The sequence below is a fragment of the Triplophysa dalaica genome, chromosome 4 (genome assembly GCF_015846415.1).
Source record: "Triplophysa dalaica isolate WHDGS20190420 chromosome 4, ASM1584641v1, whole genome shotgun sequence".
Classification (NCBI taxonomy): domain Eukaryota; kingdom Metazoa; phylum Chordata; class Actinopteri; order Cypriniformes; family Nemacheilidae; genus Triplophysa; species Triplophysa dalaica.
In genome coordinates this window covers 12,358,090-12,375,397 of record NC_079545.1, presented here as the reverse complement: position 1 = coordinate 12,375,397, position 17,308 = coordinate 12,358,090, and the positions used below count along the sequence as shown (strand labels likewise).

Here is a 17,308-nt window from a genome sequence, read left to right as displayed (position 1 = left end):
ATAAAGCGTAATTGCTTCCGTGTGCAAAGCAGCTATTAGAGGCAAACTTTGGCAGGCTGTAATCAGATTTCACATTTCACATTCAGCTGCTCAAAGTTAGCCAGTCATATGAAACACATTGAAAGCGCCTTATCTGCATATTATCTCTACTACGAACCAGTCCCAAAGATATTTCTCATTATGTCAGAGCACTAGATGAAAAGACTGGTAGGCTGTTTAGCATTTTTGAATCATTGATCACCATCTCAAAAGATTTAAATCTGCTTACATATTTGTCTCATAACGTACTGTATGTTTTTTAGATTGCTGCTTGCCTTTCTTTCTTTGTTAAAGAGTTCTTTCATCATGATCAACTGTTCTTCTGAAATATTGTAGATTATGAAAAAATGATATGAAATGAAATGAAAAAGTTTTTTCGGGGTGTGTCTAATCTTTAGTGCTGGATGATAAAGTCAACACCACACCTTCCTTAAATATTTTGCAAGGTGCAAGGTCTCATTTTCCAAACTGCCATTGTTTCTTTCAGCATCATGTGATTATTATGATTTTTACTGAGGTATAGATATATTGAATTGTTGAGACTATGGGTAGCAAAATATTGTTTCATGTTTCATGACTTAAAATAATAACACTGTATGTCTTTGTTTTTCCCCTTCTGCCATTTCTTGAAAAACAATATAAAGATTTAATTGTTTCAGATGTAATGTTGAACCTTTATGTAGCAAAGATGTTTGTTATAAAGCACTGACAGTTGTGAGTTGTGAATTATGAAACACTTTTTTTATGGGAAACCATAAACCTTTGGTGTATTTACTCAGCAAGTGTTAACCGTAGAACAGACGTGCAGCCCTCAGAAGAAACGCAAAAGTGTAACAACCGCATCAGTGATATTTCTCATCCTGAGTTTGATTTTGTCTACTGATCAATACACAATCATTCCTTGCAGGATTAAAACAATTGATGTGATAGTATATAATGTACCCCATGAGTACATTGTTCAATGTTTTTTTTTTTCAAGAAACATGCACACACACATGCACTGTTGTTTTTATTACCATCATCTGATCTGAGACTGGGCTTCTGTAAAAACAACACTAAAGAGAGTTTGTAAAGGATTTGTATGTTTACTGTAAAACCCAAGTAATCTTTAAGGAGTTATCTTTAAGTTATTTAAGAGTAATTGAGAACTTCCTGGGGAAAACAGTGGGTCCCAGTCATTGAAAAAGAAACGTCCTGTTGTCTTGAGCTAAATATGATGATATGATGTCACAATGTCTTATTTACACAGTCCTCCTGACAAGAGTATATTTTTTCTTGCATTTTTCATTTGAGCTTTGCTGTAGTCACATTGCAAATTTTACTTCAAATTTAATCTTATGACTGAAAGAGTCATAATATTTTTCTTAACTATGACTGAAGTGAAATTTAAAAGAAGTCTCATATCAGTGTAATTGGAAGTGAAGGGTGCCTTCTATTTTTCAGGGATCTGGTTTGGCTTTTGTGAGTGTATTCCCATACTCCACGTCTGTTCTCTGAAGCCTGTGCCAACTGCGGCTGCAGTGGTTTTCTTTCATGTGACATTGAATGGCTGTTTTACTGTGTAATTGTTTTATTAGAAGGGTGTAATTTATTTGAGCTTCATCTGTTTTTTATTTGACTATGTAAGCACACTTCAGTAAAGCCTATTATGTTTTTGGTCACAGATGCCTTTGATTTTGTTGATATGTTTTTAATTTGCGTCTCTCTCTCTCTCTTTTTTCTTTTCCAGTTCGACAAATACGCTCCCAAGCTGGACAATCCCTTCTTGAGACATTCAAGCGTAAGTGTTCACTTGTTTTGACTGCGTAACTTGGATTGACTGTGGATGAAAGAGATGACTATGTAAACGTTGTTTGGACTTTTAGACACATTTGTAAACGTTGTTTGGGAATGATGACTTCAAAGCAGTGCAGTTGATTGCAAGTAAAGAATTTTGTAAACTTTATATTGCAGTTCTATCCCTCCTACCCGCCAGCGATGCCAGGCATGCCTCCGTTGCTTCCACATTCAGGACCCTTCAGTTCGCTGCAAGGCGCCTTCCAGCCAAAGGTTAGACGTCAGCTCATACTTTGAGCTCTGATCATGTGAGATTGTAGACAAAATAATTTTGACTTGAGAAGAACCACTTAGAGCACATGTGGTTAGACGTTTCACATTTTACGACTCTTAAAAGTACCATGTTACTACCATGATTTGAATATGTACCATTTGCCGAAATTGGGCAGACAATAAAGAAAATACACAGTTTACAATCCATATTTTGTGTATAAGTTAATAGTGCTCTTTTAAGTTAATTGAAAACATCCCTAGTGTATATTCGGTGTCGTTAACATCGTGTGGTATATCAGCGAGTAGAATGTTTCCTGATTCCTAGCCCAGCCTTTTCTTACCATTAGTATTCAGAGTGCCTTCAGATGCCGCACAGCTGCATTTATATTGCAGACAGCCTGAGAAATCCTCCTCTGCCTCTTTCTCTAATGGATTATGCAAAGAGCCACAGGCTCAATGACCTGCTGGAGGCTTTTGTGTTAACTTTATAGTTTGCACTGTGGTCTTGAAAAGATGGTGTGTGTGTGTGTAATTTGGTTCCCTCTCAGTTGTCGTGTAATGCATTTTCCATGAAACTTTCAAATAACACTCACTATTGTGTAAGATGCCCATTTAAGGAGCTGTTGTTTGAGGAAGTGTATCATTTAAGAGATTAATGATGAAACGCGGGAATGAAATTAATTTGAAAACTTTGCCCACAATGAGTCGCATGACTTCACGAATGAATCGGAACACAGAAGCCATGGTTAATATGTGAGGAGGTCATTTTATTTTTGGACAAGCTAAAGCAATAAATATTTTCACAGTACACAACCATCAAATGCGGTTTTGTTTTCAGGCCTGAAAGGTTAGCTGTTGGCCGGTGTGCTGGATACACAGCATGGGTGCATTTTTAGATGTTTAGGAACATGGCCATCTTTTTAGATCTCTAATGGTTGTATAATGTTGAATCATAGTCAGTGCATACTCTTTAAGGGACACTGTGCCCAAAAAATTAAAATTATTTCATAATTGATTCATCCTTGTTTCAAACCTGTATGCCAATATTTCTTCTGCGGAACACAAATGAAGCATTTGCCCCTATTGACTTCCACTGTATGGACACAAAACACCTGAGACTTTCTCAAAATATCCTTTCGTGTACCAGAGAAAAAAGAATCATATACAGATTTTGAATGACATGAGGATAATAAATGATGACATATTATGACATTTTCGGGTGAACTGTCGCTCTTATCTCATAAACATTGCACTATAATAAATAATGACCATAATGATACAGTGTTGATCATTAGTCCTGCCTTCATTTCTTTTCCCAGGCTTCAAACTCTATAGATGTTGCAGCACGACCAGGAGCTGTCCCCCACACACTTCTACAAAAGGACCCAAGGGTAAGCCATCCAAAGACCAGTTTTTGTGATTTGTGATCTTTAACATGAACTGTTAAAAAATAAATCTCTTTCTTTCTTGAATCTGTTTTCTCATAGATAACAGATCCTTTTAGGTCTTCAGTAAGAGTAAGCATTATATTTTCATTCTGTTCAAAATCCCTACATTTTCACCATAAATGCAGCCGCTTTTGTGCTAATGCTTGGAATTTTTCTCTTTGCTCATGTCAGAAGCCTGGTAAATGGTGTGCCGTGCATGTTCAAATCGCCTGGCAGATCTACCATCATCAGCAAAAGATGAAAGTAAGTTATCATTGAAGCCAGTGAAATTCTTTTTAGTTTTTGTAATATTATATAAAAAATATTAGAAAAATACCAAAGAGCAAACTATATTGGCCATGGAATAGAGAAGAAACCCAAATGCCCAAATGGATATTGTACATATTTAAGCGTTTAACTAAAAATAATGTTTGTCTCTTAATAGCAGATGCACTTGGACCCCCACAAATTGGACATGCATGGAAAACTAGATCTGTTTAGCCGTCCACCGGCACCCGGTGTATTCCCTGGGTTCCCCTACCCTCATGATCTGGCCAGACCCCTCTTCTCATCAACAGGTGTGTGTTTAGTGTTTTTATAAAAACCCAGGAAATATATTTAATTATTTTCAATCATCATTCATGTACTACCTTGCAGTGCCGCTAGGTTTCTGTGGTTACCCTCCAATTACCTGGCACCATTTTGACATATAATGTACAGAAAAAACTATTTTTTTAATGAAAGGTCTTTTGTTTTATTCAGAAATATAGAGATACATATAAAATTTGCCATTGGATCATGTTAGTACATGCATATCCTGGCAATCTAGCCCTTAACTTTGGCGTTTCTAACATCATGATCTACCAGTAGAGCTACAGCAACTCAACATAACTGACGTATAGCCCACACAGGTTACTTATTTGTTTGGTTATCTTGTAAATTGTATTGCAACCTCTTTATTGGCATGAGTTCTTTGTAAAAAATGTATTTAGATGTCTTTCTCTAGCTCTCTGCTTACCGATTTGCATGGTGTTATTTGGAATGCTGTCTAGGCTTGAGACTGGGGCTACAGGCATGAATATAAATGCTTTTACCTATTGTAATTGACTGGGCAATCTTTGTTGATTGGAAACACGAGGGCTTTGCCCTTTAGAATTTATTAAGAATGCCGCATGGTGTCATGAAGGAGCTTGTAACTGGTTTCTTCATTAATGATACACACAAACGAATGACAGGTTAGACTGAATAGACAGTTGACCATTTCAAATGCAACCTAAAACTTAATCTAAAGCATCACTTTTAAAACATCCTTTCAGGCCTCATACAAAGTATTACACTGTATAAAGAGTACTTTTCTGTGAAGTTTGTTTGTATTGAAACTAATCATACTGATTCTCTGCTGTGTTTTAAAGGATCAGGACATCCAGCGGCATCACCATATGGACCATCACCTCACCACACTGGCTTCCTGCCTCCCAGCCACTTGGCAGGTAAGTGTAAGTAGCCCACAATTTAAATACTCTTTTTGTTATTTTGATTGGAACAGTTAGCCATATTTTTGTGGATGTTGTACTGATGTGTTCCAGTTGTGTCAATTGCTCAGTTAGCAAAAGATAACATATATTTCTGGAAATGTCATAAAACATAAACAAAAAAAACATATTTGATGAAAAAATGTGATCTAGAATTAGTCACAATATGGTTACTTTGAACAAGTTGTTCGCATGGTATCAAACGTCTTTGATGATTCACCAAAGGGTGGGTTATTAAACTCCATCTTTATGTTGCCTAAAACCGAGTCCCAACTTACCTGAATTCACATCATAATTTACCATCAATTTCCTCAACTGGGCTTTGGAAGTTTCCTGTACTTCATTCGAATAGGATTGAACCACTTGTGCTCCCCCTCATTTTCTATCAGCAATTTGGGTTGAGTGCTGAATGTTGAAGACAGTGAGCTTTCCAGTCAATCCTGTTTGAGTTCATAAATACTTTGGCCCCAAAGTAATCAGAGAGAAATCAGTCAAATGTGCTAGCTTACATTGACACATTTTTCTACATATGACAACTCAAACTGTCCACAAAGGTGCCCTAGCAATTGCACTCCAATCAGGTTTGCTTTTCACGCCAGCACCTCTCGCTGCTTAATCTGCAGCCAGCGAACACTCTCGAACAGTCTTACTGGGAGAAATAAACAACCCCCAGGGAGTTAGAATAGCTGCAGTAACAGTGACGCAAAAACAAAGCTGGCTTGTAAGAGAAAAGCCGGTTGGAATGGTCCTGCACCTCCGGCCCCGCGTCGCTAATCCCTGTTTGGCATTTTGCAGATCCTTTCAGTCGCTCCAGTACCTTTGGCGGCCTCAGCAACCTTTCAACCAGTGCCTTCGGTGGATTAGGCAACCCAACCCTCGGTAAGCCTCGGCCCCCGGCCTCTAGTTCGACTCAGCTTAGCTCTGGACCACAGAGAGCGCAGGGAGAATAAAAAGCAGGCAATGAAAAGGCACTTAGCTTCGTAAAAAATGCCAAATAAGAATTTAAGGAAGTAAGGAGGCAGGCATTACAGCAATCTGGTTTAATCGTACACCAGCAGCTTTTGCCAAATTCACACCCTTGCACCCCAACTGGTTCAGAATTGGTCTTGCATTAATTGGTTTCGCAGTGCTCACAAACTAAACACTCTATTTATATCTCAATTCTACCCCCATATCTCATTTCTTTTCCCTTATTTCATCATTGGCTGAACGGGACTTCTGAAATACAATCTCCATTGCATGCTTTGTATTTCATAGCTCTTGACCCCTCTGGGTCATTGACTTGGACTCAATACCATGACAAACATTGCACATCAGTAGTAGAAACAACCATTAACCTTTCAGTTTGGGAAAGCAGAACAGGAGACAAAGTGCCACCCCTGCCGGTCTACAACTGATGGTTTGTGTGTTTTTATTTCAGGGGCTAACAGTATGTTTGGACCGAAAGAGGTTCCAGGGCTGCCTGGACTCAGTAGTCCCCATCACGATACCTGGAATCGGTTACACAGGACACCACCTTCATTCCCCACCCCTCCACAGTGGCCCAAATCGGCCGATGCTGAAAGAAGCAGCTCTGCCAACAGTCACGACAGAGATAGAGACCGGGAACGGGAGAGAGAGAAAGAACGAGAGAGAGAAAAAAGGGACTCTTTCTCTGTTGGGAAAGATGAGAAAGATAAGGACAGGTTGGTGTTGTAAATCAATACTTATTTTGTTCTTTTTTTTGTCCCCTTACTTCAAATTAAATATTCAATGCATATTTTCATTCCTCTTGCAGAGATTCTTTGGATCGTAATCGTCATTCAAACCGCTCCTCTCCAGCTTCTGCTCCGGTTAGCTATCAGATCAGCAGCCTGATTCGCTCAAACTCCACAGACTCGGGCAGACACCGCAGCGGTAGTGTCGACCGGAACCGGGAGCCCGAGAAAGAGCTGTTGGACCGTCAACGCGAGGCAGCCATGTTGGGAGATGTGAAGGTAAAAGAAAGTCGTTCTCCAAGCAAGGAGATCACAGACAGACGATCTTCAGATGACGCGTGCAAACCCATTCTGCGTTCACCGTCTCCATACTCTAAAAGCAGCATTGATGCAGGAATCAAGATGGCTGGTCCTTCACCGTTACCAATTAAAGATGTCGAAAAGGATAGAAAAGAAACCAGCTCAGTTGATCCGCTAAACAAGATCAAGAACGATATGAAGATCAAAGAGGAGCGTAAGGAGGACCCAGAAGTAATGGTGGTTGGATCTGAAGCAGCCCCCAAACCTCAACCCACTGCACCAACTTATCAAACCACACCCATAGCTCATCACCACTCTTCACAGCCTCATCAGCCTCCTCCACCCTCTCCTCGCTGTAGCGACCCTCCGACTCCTGCTTCACTTCATGGAGTTCCCATGCAACACTCGCTGCCTCTTTCTATGAGTGCCATGCACCAGATGGGAAGTCTAAATGTTCTGGAACGGACCCGTATGGCACCCTTTATGGGAGTCAGCCCTCTTGCAGCTGGACGTGATCGTCTCCCCCACCCAGCGTTCACCTGGGATCCTCTACGGGAGGCGTATCGGAACCTCGACTTGCAGCGCCGCATGGATTTCCAGCTTCGCGCAGAGCCTGGACATCGCTTTCCTGGCGTCTATGATCCAGAACGGCCCTATCGGGATCGAGAAGCGCATGACTACATGCACCACGAGCACCTGCTGGAAATTCGGCGGGAACAGGAGAGATTAAGGCAACAGGCGGAGGATAGGGAACGGTTGCATTTGCGTGAGGAACTGGATCGGGCAAGGTTGCACCAATTGCACCAATCGCCCATTGAAGGACATTTACCCCATATGCCACCGTTTATGTCGCACCTCGGTGGAATGCCATACCCAAGGCTTAGCCCTTCAACAGGACATAATGGACTTCTTAACCGGACACCTCCAACTGCAGCACTAAGTGCCCCTCCACCTTTGGTACCTTCTGTCGCTGCAAGACCGATGTCGCCAAGACGGACTACGCCGATCACCACCCAGGACCCCAGGGAGTACTCGCCATCACGCAACCCCAAAGAAGTGGAGGCCCGGTAACGCTCTAAGGAAAACGCCTCCTTTAAGTTTGACCCAGGCAACATGCACTTATTTTCACACAAAAATAAGACAAAATAACACAAAATAACAAATGTGTAATTTGTACAAAGATTTGTACCTTGGAACAAGCACATCACCATGGTTTTCTGGCGGGATAAGTTGGTAGCTCTGAACAAATTACACAAACGTTAACTACCAACCAGAAATTTGATATTAATATATTAATCCAATGCCTTTTCAGTTTTTCATGTGAAGAGATTCTGAAATTAGTTTGTACATTTCCTACCCTTTTTCATGTACAGACATTTTTTATGTATTTGCATAAGTTTCTTTCGTTCCCTGCCCTGTATATTTATCCTGGTGAGCTGCTGGACATGGATGTCTACATATCAGAATTGGTATGATCTCACATTTTGACAGTCGATTTGCTCTATGGTACTTGGAGATACTCAGTGCTGACCGTGTACAAAGTTACATTTTGGAAGTTCATGTTTGCTTGATTTTCTTTTTTGAGATATGCAGACAAATATGTATTAAAATATTCTTGTTTGATTGATGTAAAGTTTAAAGATATTGTAAATATCTTGTTGATATTACTTGGAACAAAATGACATTGTACATTTGTTAGGCTTTTTAAATGTTTCTAAAAAAACACAATGAAATAAAACAGAACCACTTCCAGGTTGAAACCATGGCGACGCAGCTGTCCAATCAGAGGGGGTCAGGTCATGGTGATGCAATCTATGCAAAGAGGATAAAGAGAGAGTTCTGATTGGACGGTTATCGGGATGGAAAGTCAATGAGTTCTACAGAGAGAATTCCGGATCATTGATTTTTCCATGAAGAGCCAATGAAACGATAAACTTCCAGGTCATAAGGGACTGCTTTAGCAGAGTAACTGTTCTCCAGCCACAGAAACTGGACATCTGACAAACATTGAAATGTTTGAGGTGGCAATAGACTCTTTCTGTCGACCTTGTGGTGTTGTGCAGTTGTTTTTCTTAGACTCTTGTATACAAAACAAGTAGAGCTTTAGGCGTGAAAAAAATGAAAATGAACATTTCATGGTTTAAAAATGTATGGAATAAAGGTTGGACCTTATATCTGCACAACTGTCTGGTATTTTATACATCCGACTGAATGTTTCTGTAATTGTGTTTTAAATCATCTGCATGAATGTCTGGGTCAAAATAATAAAAAAATAAACATTTAAATATAAAGTAAAAATTTAATTGAACTTGGCACAACAAAAACACATGACTTTTTCAGAATATATTTTTTCCTTAAAATAGCAATTAAGGCAACAGAAAAAAACAATAACACAAATAAAACGCATTCATAATTTAGATATTAAGTGCATATAGTACATAGTCACTATTGTGTCATGACCCTCATATCTGCCGTGCTTTAGCGAGCAAGCCAAGACTGGGGACGAGAGAGAACCGCAGCACCCATTGATTTTCTGCAAGCGCAGCCTTTGAGTGTTTGTGTTGCAGGTAACTGGTATTGACTGGGGCTAGTGCTGTATTGACCCGCGGTCTGGACTCATTACCTGGAGTGACGCCTGCTAATGAGGGATGGATCAAGAAAGCGAGAGATGAGACGCAAAATAGTCCGTCACCTGATAGACCAATCAGAGGTCACCGTCCCTCTAGTATTTACCAAGTCTTGCCATTCTATTCTCAAACTCTCTCCATCCTTCTTCCCAACTGACAAACAATTCATCCTTATAACCGTTCCTAACCGGCTCCATCTGCCATGCCACTTTCAGGCCTGCCCTCAGTCCCAGCTCTCACCTCAAGTAATGGCTGTGTGCGTCAGGTGGTGTGCGGTCATTAGTGATGTTATTGAGAATCGATGCTCCTATACCGCTGTGTCTGGCAGCCAATCTGGACATGCTGCATCAGAGAGGTCCGTCGCTGAAAAGAGAGGCAGGCTGGCAAAGCCGCCGTGAGGTGTATTGGAAAGTGAGTTAAACCGGGATCCGTTTCAATTTGGCAGCGCTGTAATTGAGAGGGTTATTCCATAGACACACAGCATCTGCGTCTCACTGGCCTTCTCCTGTCTCTCTAATCAGCTAGTTAGCACTTGCAAGACCTGGACCTTGAGACACCAGAGATAAAATGTGCAAATTTGTATTTTCTTTTTCAGTAACAATGGTGAAATTATCTTTTCAAGGACTTGGCATCCTGTAGAGGATTCACTTGAATGAACCCTGGAAGCATCATTCAACATATGTGACCCTGGACCACAAAACCAGTTTTATTGGTAGATTTTTCGAAATTGAGATTGATACATCATCTGAAAGCTGAACAAACAAATATGAAATAAATAAATAAGCTTTCCATTGATGCATGGTTTGTTGGGATAGGACAATATTTGGCAGGGATATATATTTGAAATCTTTAATCTGAGGGTGCAAAATATCCAAATATTGAGAAAATTGCCTGTAAAATTGTTCAAATGATGTCCTTGGCATAGCATATTTCTCACTTTTTTTATATTTTTACAATAGGAAATTTACAGAATAGATTTTTATATATAAAATTATAATTGATATTTGATCATTTTGACCCATACAATGTAATTTCGCTCTTACTTAAAATGTTTCTGTACTACTTTTTGTGGTCCAGAGTCACATATTAGTTTTGAGTTGACATGTTGTCCTTATATACTTTTATTGTACTGAAAAAAATCCATGAAAGAGATATAGGCACGCCGGTTTATACAGTAAGTGACAAAAGACTTAGAAGTAAATGTGTTTTTAAAAGGGATAGTTTGAAAAATAGAATGAAAAATCTTGTTTCAAATTTCATTAACCTTTTTGGACCACAGTGAAGCACTGACCTCAGACAGATTGTATTTCAGACTCGAGTGATAAAGTCTCTCTACTCCAAATTGGCTGCCATAGAGCCTGACACACCACTCCTAAAATGCTTCTGGAAATATACACATCCATTCCAAATAAACAGTGAACTGAGGGAGCACAACGGATACAAATAATCTTCAAAGTCACAGATATGATGATATAAAGGAATGAAATGAGAAAGAATGTCTAGAGAAAATGTAAAGAGTATTGCTCTTTTGAAGCTCACAACTTATTATTGAGTTCTAGGCGTTTATTTTAAATTTCTTAACCCTGTCTCAGATGTTTATAAATGCATTTCATAATACAATGGAAAAGTGGACTTAAAGGAGCAGTCCACCCAAAAAAGTTAAATCGGTCTTCATTTACTCACCTTCAAGTTGTTCAACTATGAATGTATTTGTTTTGATGATCACACAGAAATATTTTTGGAAGAATGCTTTTAAACAAAAAGGTTTTGGCCACCATTGATAAAATTACTTTATACATTTCATTGTTCTGTTAAACATAAAGGAAGATATTTTGAAGAATGTAGAAAAGCCAACAGTTCTGGGGCACTTTTGACTACCACTATCTTTCTCTGTGTTAATCAGATTATACAGAACTGGAGCAACTCGAGGGTGAGTAAAAGATAACAGAATTTTCATTTTTGGGTAAACTGTCCCTTTAAGGTGCAATCCTAAAAGAAAAATTAGATTTTTTTTGTCTTTTTTCAGTTGTTTCCCCAAGACATCAATGAGATTAAATGAAGAGCTGTGCACAGGTTTGCTTAGGTCTCCTCAGATATTTCATCTCAGATGTTTATTCTCAGAACCAGGATTCTCACAAATGTCTCCATCCCTTTCAGAAGAGATCAAACTGAACACTTAATTTTCAAGAGTTCAATATGAACGCAAACATTTCTCATCAAATATATTACCTAATCTACATTTATTTTACACCTCCACACTCTTCATTTGTTTTAAACATGTTTTAACTTTTAAGCAATTTTAGGATACACTGAGAACTTATGAAAGAGCAATACAATTTTTCTGTGGAATATAATTTCCGTCTAGGAAAATAAATATTAATATTTGAGAAACCTCATTTGGATTTTTTCTTTTATAAGTATATAATATATATAAGGAAAAGTAGAGAAAAAGACGGTTGAAAGAATTCCAGACAATACCAACAGAGTCCCAAAAAATATTTTTTCCACTTTTCTTCATTTTCGAAACGATTTTCCCCTCTTTGTTCATGGCTCAGTGAAAGCTCACTGCCTGTCTCCTCACGCTCATATACACAGGCATCATTGTGTACAAACCATTAAAGCCAATGGGAATTTATGCAGCTGGGTTCATCTGGCATAGACAGAGGTTATGGTGGAGTGAAACTGGCAAGATATTCAGTCGAACTGCAATCTGTGATGATGATGATGGATGATTAGATGATGGAGTGCCATGCTCAAGAAAAACAGAATAAATATACAGTGACAATTTCATTTGTTACTAATGCAATAAAGTTCTCTATAGATGCCTGGTGATGTTGATGGGTTCGCCATTGGGAAGCGAGACTTCTCACATTGCAGCGAAACTCCTGATTTATTCCATCAAGCAATGTGTGAAATCCATAAACATTTACCCTCTTTGACTCACACAAATATACGTCTGTCTGCCTGGCCACTGAATTCACATTCGTTTTAGGCCTGGTGTCAGATGCAGGGATATTTCCTTTGTATTGTTCAATGGAGAAATGAAGATTATGCGGATTGTATTTGTCCTAAATCAATCAATTCATTTTTTTTCTTCTTTTCCTGTTATTCTCATTCCTGTTATTTTCATCTCTCTCAATCATTTCTAGAAGTTAAGATAACACTAAATACTTGTTAACATTATTTAATGCATTAACTAACAGGAACTAACAATGAGAAGCACCTCTACAACATGTTTGTTTCAGCATTTACTAATACATTTTTTTGCAAAAGTTGTAGCTGTTAATATAAGTTAATGCACAGTGAACTTACAAGAACAATTATATTGCCAATAATCAACATTAAAGATGAACAAATGCTAAAAATGATATTGCTCATTGTTAATTCATGTTGGCTTATGCGTTTACTAATGTTAACAAATGTTCATATTAGACCCATCAATGGTTGAAACAACTGCGCATAGGTGCATTTACAACCCAACTGCTAGCTTTGTCCATTTTTGACCCAATGTTGGGCACAAAATAAAAAATGTTTAATGTTTCGAAATTTTTGTTTAGAAAATGATTAGAAAAATGGAACTTCTTACAAACTGAATTTTAACTCTTAACCATACTTTGTGATATGAATTCTCCACAAACATTGTTATTTTCAGCCCAGTGTTTGGTCCAAAAGTGCCAAACTTAACCTTTGGTTTGCAAATTAACCTGCTGGGTCATTTCAACCTACAATTCTTGGTTAAAATAACCCAACGGTTGGGTTTAAATGTAAAAATAACCCAGCATTTTCACAGTGTTGTTTGTTCTAGAGACATGAATGACATCACAAATTGTGCAGCTACTACTTTACCAGTACCTGGCATATAATAAATCTAACAATGCAATGCTAAAGCCTAGTGGAGTGATCCGAACCATGCATACAGTCAAGTTAATATCTACCAACCACATCTGGCAACCACTGAAAACAGCATAACATTGTAGCTGCAAACTTTCTTCCGCAACATAAAAATCTCTACTTCTCTGTTGTTGGTATACTCCTTTGGTCAGTGGTCTTGGCCTGTGATGCAAATCGGTGCTATTGGTACTGCATGAAAGAAAGGGGAAAAAATCTCTTAATCGGTGTGCTATCACTTTTGACATACGACTAACAACAAACATCTAAAAACTGCCCTGCACTTGACCCTGTGCTTTTAAGCTGGCCCTGCAGAACATTCAAAGCTGAAGGATCGGTGAGAGGGGATGTGGGAGGGTGCTGTACGCACACCCTTGGCTAAATGATAGCAGATGCCTGGCTACAGCTCAAAAGCTCTACATTCCTCTCCTGTCGCAGAGACATTAAACAAGCTCTGCTTTGGCAAATACTGTCTGGCTGACTGCTTTGAGAAAAAAAAAACACTTATCTGTTATCGGCACATGAACATATAACAATCCCCATATCTTATCTCACCCTGTTCACTAATGTCATAGCTTAAGGGCAGGTTCTGTGCTGGTTCTAACTTAAGCGTTTGTGTTGAGCGAATGCCTGGCCAGTCAGCAGAGTGCATTGACCGGGCATGTTTCTCATTTCAAATATTTGCATTTCCATGGAACTGAGTTTCACATGAACATGAAAGGTTGTATATATTTATGTAAAACTGCGCGGTCGTGGGTGTAGACATCCAGCTATCATCATGACATGAACCCACTATCACTCAGTGGCTCACCCATCAGTAAACGGCTTCTGTTGACAACCGCCTATTTAACACATCAAAACAACAAGTGCTGCTATCAAACCCAACCTCTTCAGGATGGGTCACTGTGTCGCCCGAGAATGTCTGTTATCTCTTGCTTTCTGCTCGCTGGTTTTAGTCTCAAGGTATGCGCTGACACCCTCTTTGTTTTTCGGAGGGCTCGATGTAGCTGTAACGGAAGGTCGGCCATCTTCAACACAAACCAATGGGATTATGCAGAAGGGATGAACAACAGTTCCAAATGGGGACTGAACTTTTTAAAAGAAAAAATGCATTTTATTAGTTGCATTAAATGGTACAGTTCACCCTAAATTAAACATTCTGCCATTTATTTATATGTTTGCCCTCAAGTCGTTCAGTGGTGTATATTATTCTTTCTTGTGGAACACAAAAGAAGATATTTTGAGAAATATGACTTGTTGTCTATAGCCAATGGGATGCATGGTTGTTATCATCATTTTCAAAATATTTTGTTTTTTATCCTGAAGAAGAAAGAAAGTCATCAGTGTGGGTATGACTTAATGGTGAGTAGGCTAAATGACGACCGAATTTTCATTTTTGGTTGAGCAATCACTTTAAATTCATCAAATGTTGATATTTACAAAGAAAGCGTTCAATTATGTTTATATATTTGTCACAATTTTTATTCTTTTTGTAATGGGGAAAGCATTCTTTATCAACTAAATGTTATTTTTTTCCTAGTATTAAGCAGCCGTTTTGGGGTGATTTATACAGAATGGTCACAAGGAAACACGGATTGCATTACGACAAACGCAAGCACGTTTCATAAATCCGATCGTGGAGGCTGTTTGTGAGAGATAAAATGACCGTCACGTATAAAAATAGAAACTGCTCTGTGGCCCGTTCGTGTTGTCTTCCTGTGCCTGTGCAGTTTGTGCAGAGAATCTCACATTAATTAACGCTGCTCTTTCACCCGCTATCCCATTCTCATCCTTCTGCGCTTTCATTTGCCTTCCTCATTATTTCCTCTCCCTGAGAAACATGTCTAATACCTACAAGCTGTGCGTCGTCACAAATGGCGCGCGCCCCGGCATCGTGTCCTTTGTTGTGCCAAATGGTATTTTAATGAAAAGTTTAAGAGGGGCATAATTACATATCTGGGGCTATTGTGAAATCCAATATTACAATTAAAGTGATTTTATTTGCTTGTAATCTCCCTTCACTGAGTCTAATAAGCGTTTTGAAAGAAGGGCGGGCGAGCTTTGAATGGGTCGTAAATGATGTTGGGCCATCGTTGCTCGGACTCAGTTTTCTTTCTTTGTTTCTCAATGCCATAGAGAAATTGAAATAATGACAGGGGGTTTCATAGCTTGTCATCCACACTGAAAAAAAAGTTAATAGTTAATTCAGCTAAAACTTTTTTGAACATGCCAAATTCAAAACTGTATTGGTTTTAATGGAAACTGATGGTCACCGAGGGTCTCTACTGGTAATGAGTTGGGTTCTGTTGTAGGGTTAAAATCCTACTGAAATGAGGCCCGAAGTTTAACGGTAAAAATCTGATGTAACCATTAGAATTCATGATTTTTTTCAGCATGTGAACAGACGTCATCATTCATATTTGCACCAAACCACATACATCAGTCTGGATCCGCTTCGATATCCATGCTGGTCTGGTTGGTGGGTCCCTTTGTGAATGTCAAACAACGTGTGGATACGACTGACCCTGCTGCGCATGTGCAAGACGCCCACACGACGTAGCTACGTTTAAAATGGCAATGAAATTATGCAAAGGTGTTCTCCCATTATTTGACATGTGGGAATACAAATGAAAGAAAATGACCCGCAGTACTATAATAACCGCCAAATAGTCACATACAACCATAAACTGGAAATGTAATTTTGACTATGGATATGACCCGACGGTTGTGCCTCTAGGTTGCATCCTTAAACGCACTTACAGGGGATGCAAATTATGTTTAATAATGTGAACGCATGGGTTTTGAATAATGTGCAAATCAGTTTCTCTACATATTACACAAATATTTAATTCTGTTAACTTATTACAAGAAAATATGTAAACGGAGAAAATGTTTGGTAAATCTTGGTGGATTGTGCCCTGAAGCGAATGTGCGAGCATTATTCTGTCATGGACCAACAGCTACTCCTGGTGGTAAATATATATAACAACAATTGTTTTAATTACCAGGGAATGTATACATGTATACAATTGTATATTTTAGGTGATGTAGTAACCCATTTCAACGATCTTTTCGCCGTTCTTTTACCCAGTCTGGTTATGTAATAATACATTCTACATAAAATACATATATTTGAGATAATCTCAGGTTATAATAATGCATGCATAATATTTTTAATGAAAAAGAATAACATTAATATATAATATTAATTAATATTAATAAATCTAGTTGTAACACGATGTTAACCCTCATTACATATCAAACTGTAAATGGTATATGTTTCTACCAGAGTATGAGAAAGCACATAAATAAATAAAAGAACAAGACTTGGATGAGCAAGCAAAATCTATGTTAATGAATCAGTGATTCTCAAATATTTTCGTTGTAAGGCCCGTTTGTGTAGGAAGCATTGCTGTGGCCATCCAAATAAAGACTTATGATTAAGACTTAAACTTAAAATTTTAATTAAACCAAAGACATACAATCATACAATGCTGGAACATCAATTATTTTGGTTGGTGGTCTTAATTTTCTGATGTTTGATTGCACAATATTTACGTTAAATTTCACAAAATGCCTCAAAAACCGTGGCGTCCATGGATCCATCGTGGGGTACCCAGTTTGCAATTTACATTGCATTATCCTATACATTTGTTTCTAAATATGTGCAATCCCCTGGGATCAAACACACGACCTTGCCAATGCTCTTACCACTGAGCTACAGGAAAGCTCCTTCAAATAATGTTACA

At 38.6% G+C, this 17,308-nt stretch overlaps 1 protein-coding gene across 12 annotated transcripts in view; it reads left to right on the top strand.

The window, feature by feature from the left end:
• fbrsl1 (fibrosin-like 1) overlaps positions 1-9,227 on the top strand; it is a 245,130-nt gene extending 235,903 nt beyond the window's left edge. For 7 of the 12 annotated variants that reach the window (XM_056745377.1, XM_056745383.1, XM_056745378.1 and 4 more), the window contains 10 exons: positions 1,769-1,819; positions 1,993-2,088; positions 3,408-3,479; positions 3,576-3,605; positions 3,708-3,779; positions 3,961-4,093; positions 4,928-5,011; positions 5,843-5,926; positions 6,468-6,732; positions 6,825-9,227. In XM_056745377.1, coding sequence (XP_056601355.1) covers positions 1,769-1,819; positions 1,993-2,088; positions 3,408-3,479; positions 3,576-3,605; positions 3,708-3,779; positions 3,961-4,093; positions 4,928-5,011; positions 5,843-5,926; positions 6,468-6,732; positions 6,825-8,115 — 2,178 coding nt within the window. In that variant the 3' untranslated portion in view covers positions 8,116-9,227. The remainder of the gene's footprint in view (positions 1-1,768; positions 1,820-1,992; positions 2,089-3,407; positions 3,480-3,575; positions 3,606-3,707; positions 3,780-3,960; positions 4,094-4,927; positions 5,012-5,842; positions 5,927-6,467; positions 6,733-6,824) is intronic. The other 5 variants (XM_056745380.1, XM_056745376.1, XM_056745375.1 and 2 more) reach the window with 4 other exon arrangements.
• The last annotated feature ends 8,081 nt before the right edge of the window (positions 9,228-17,308 follow it).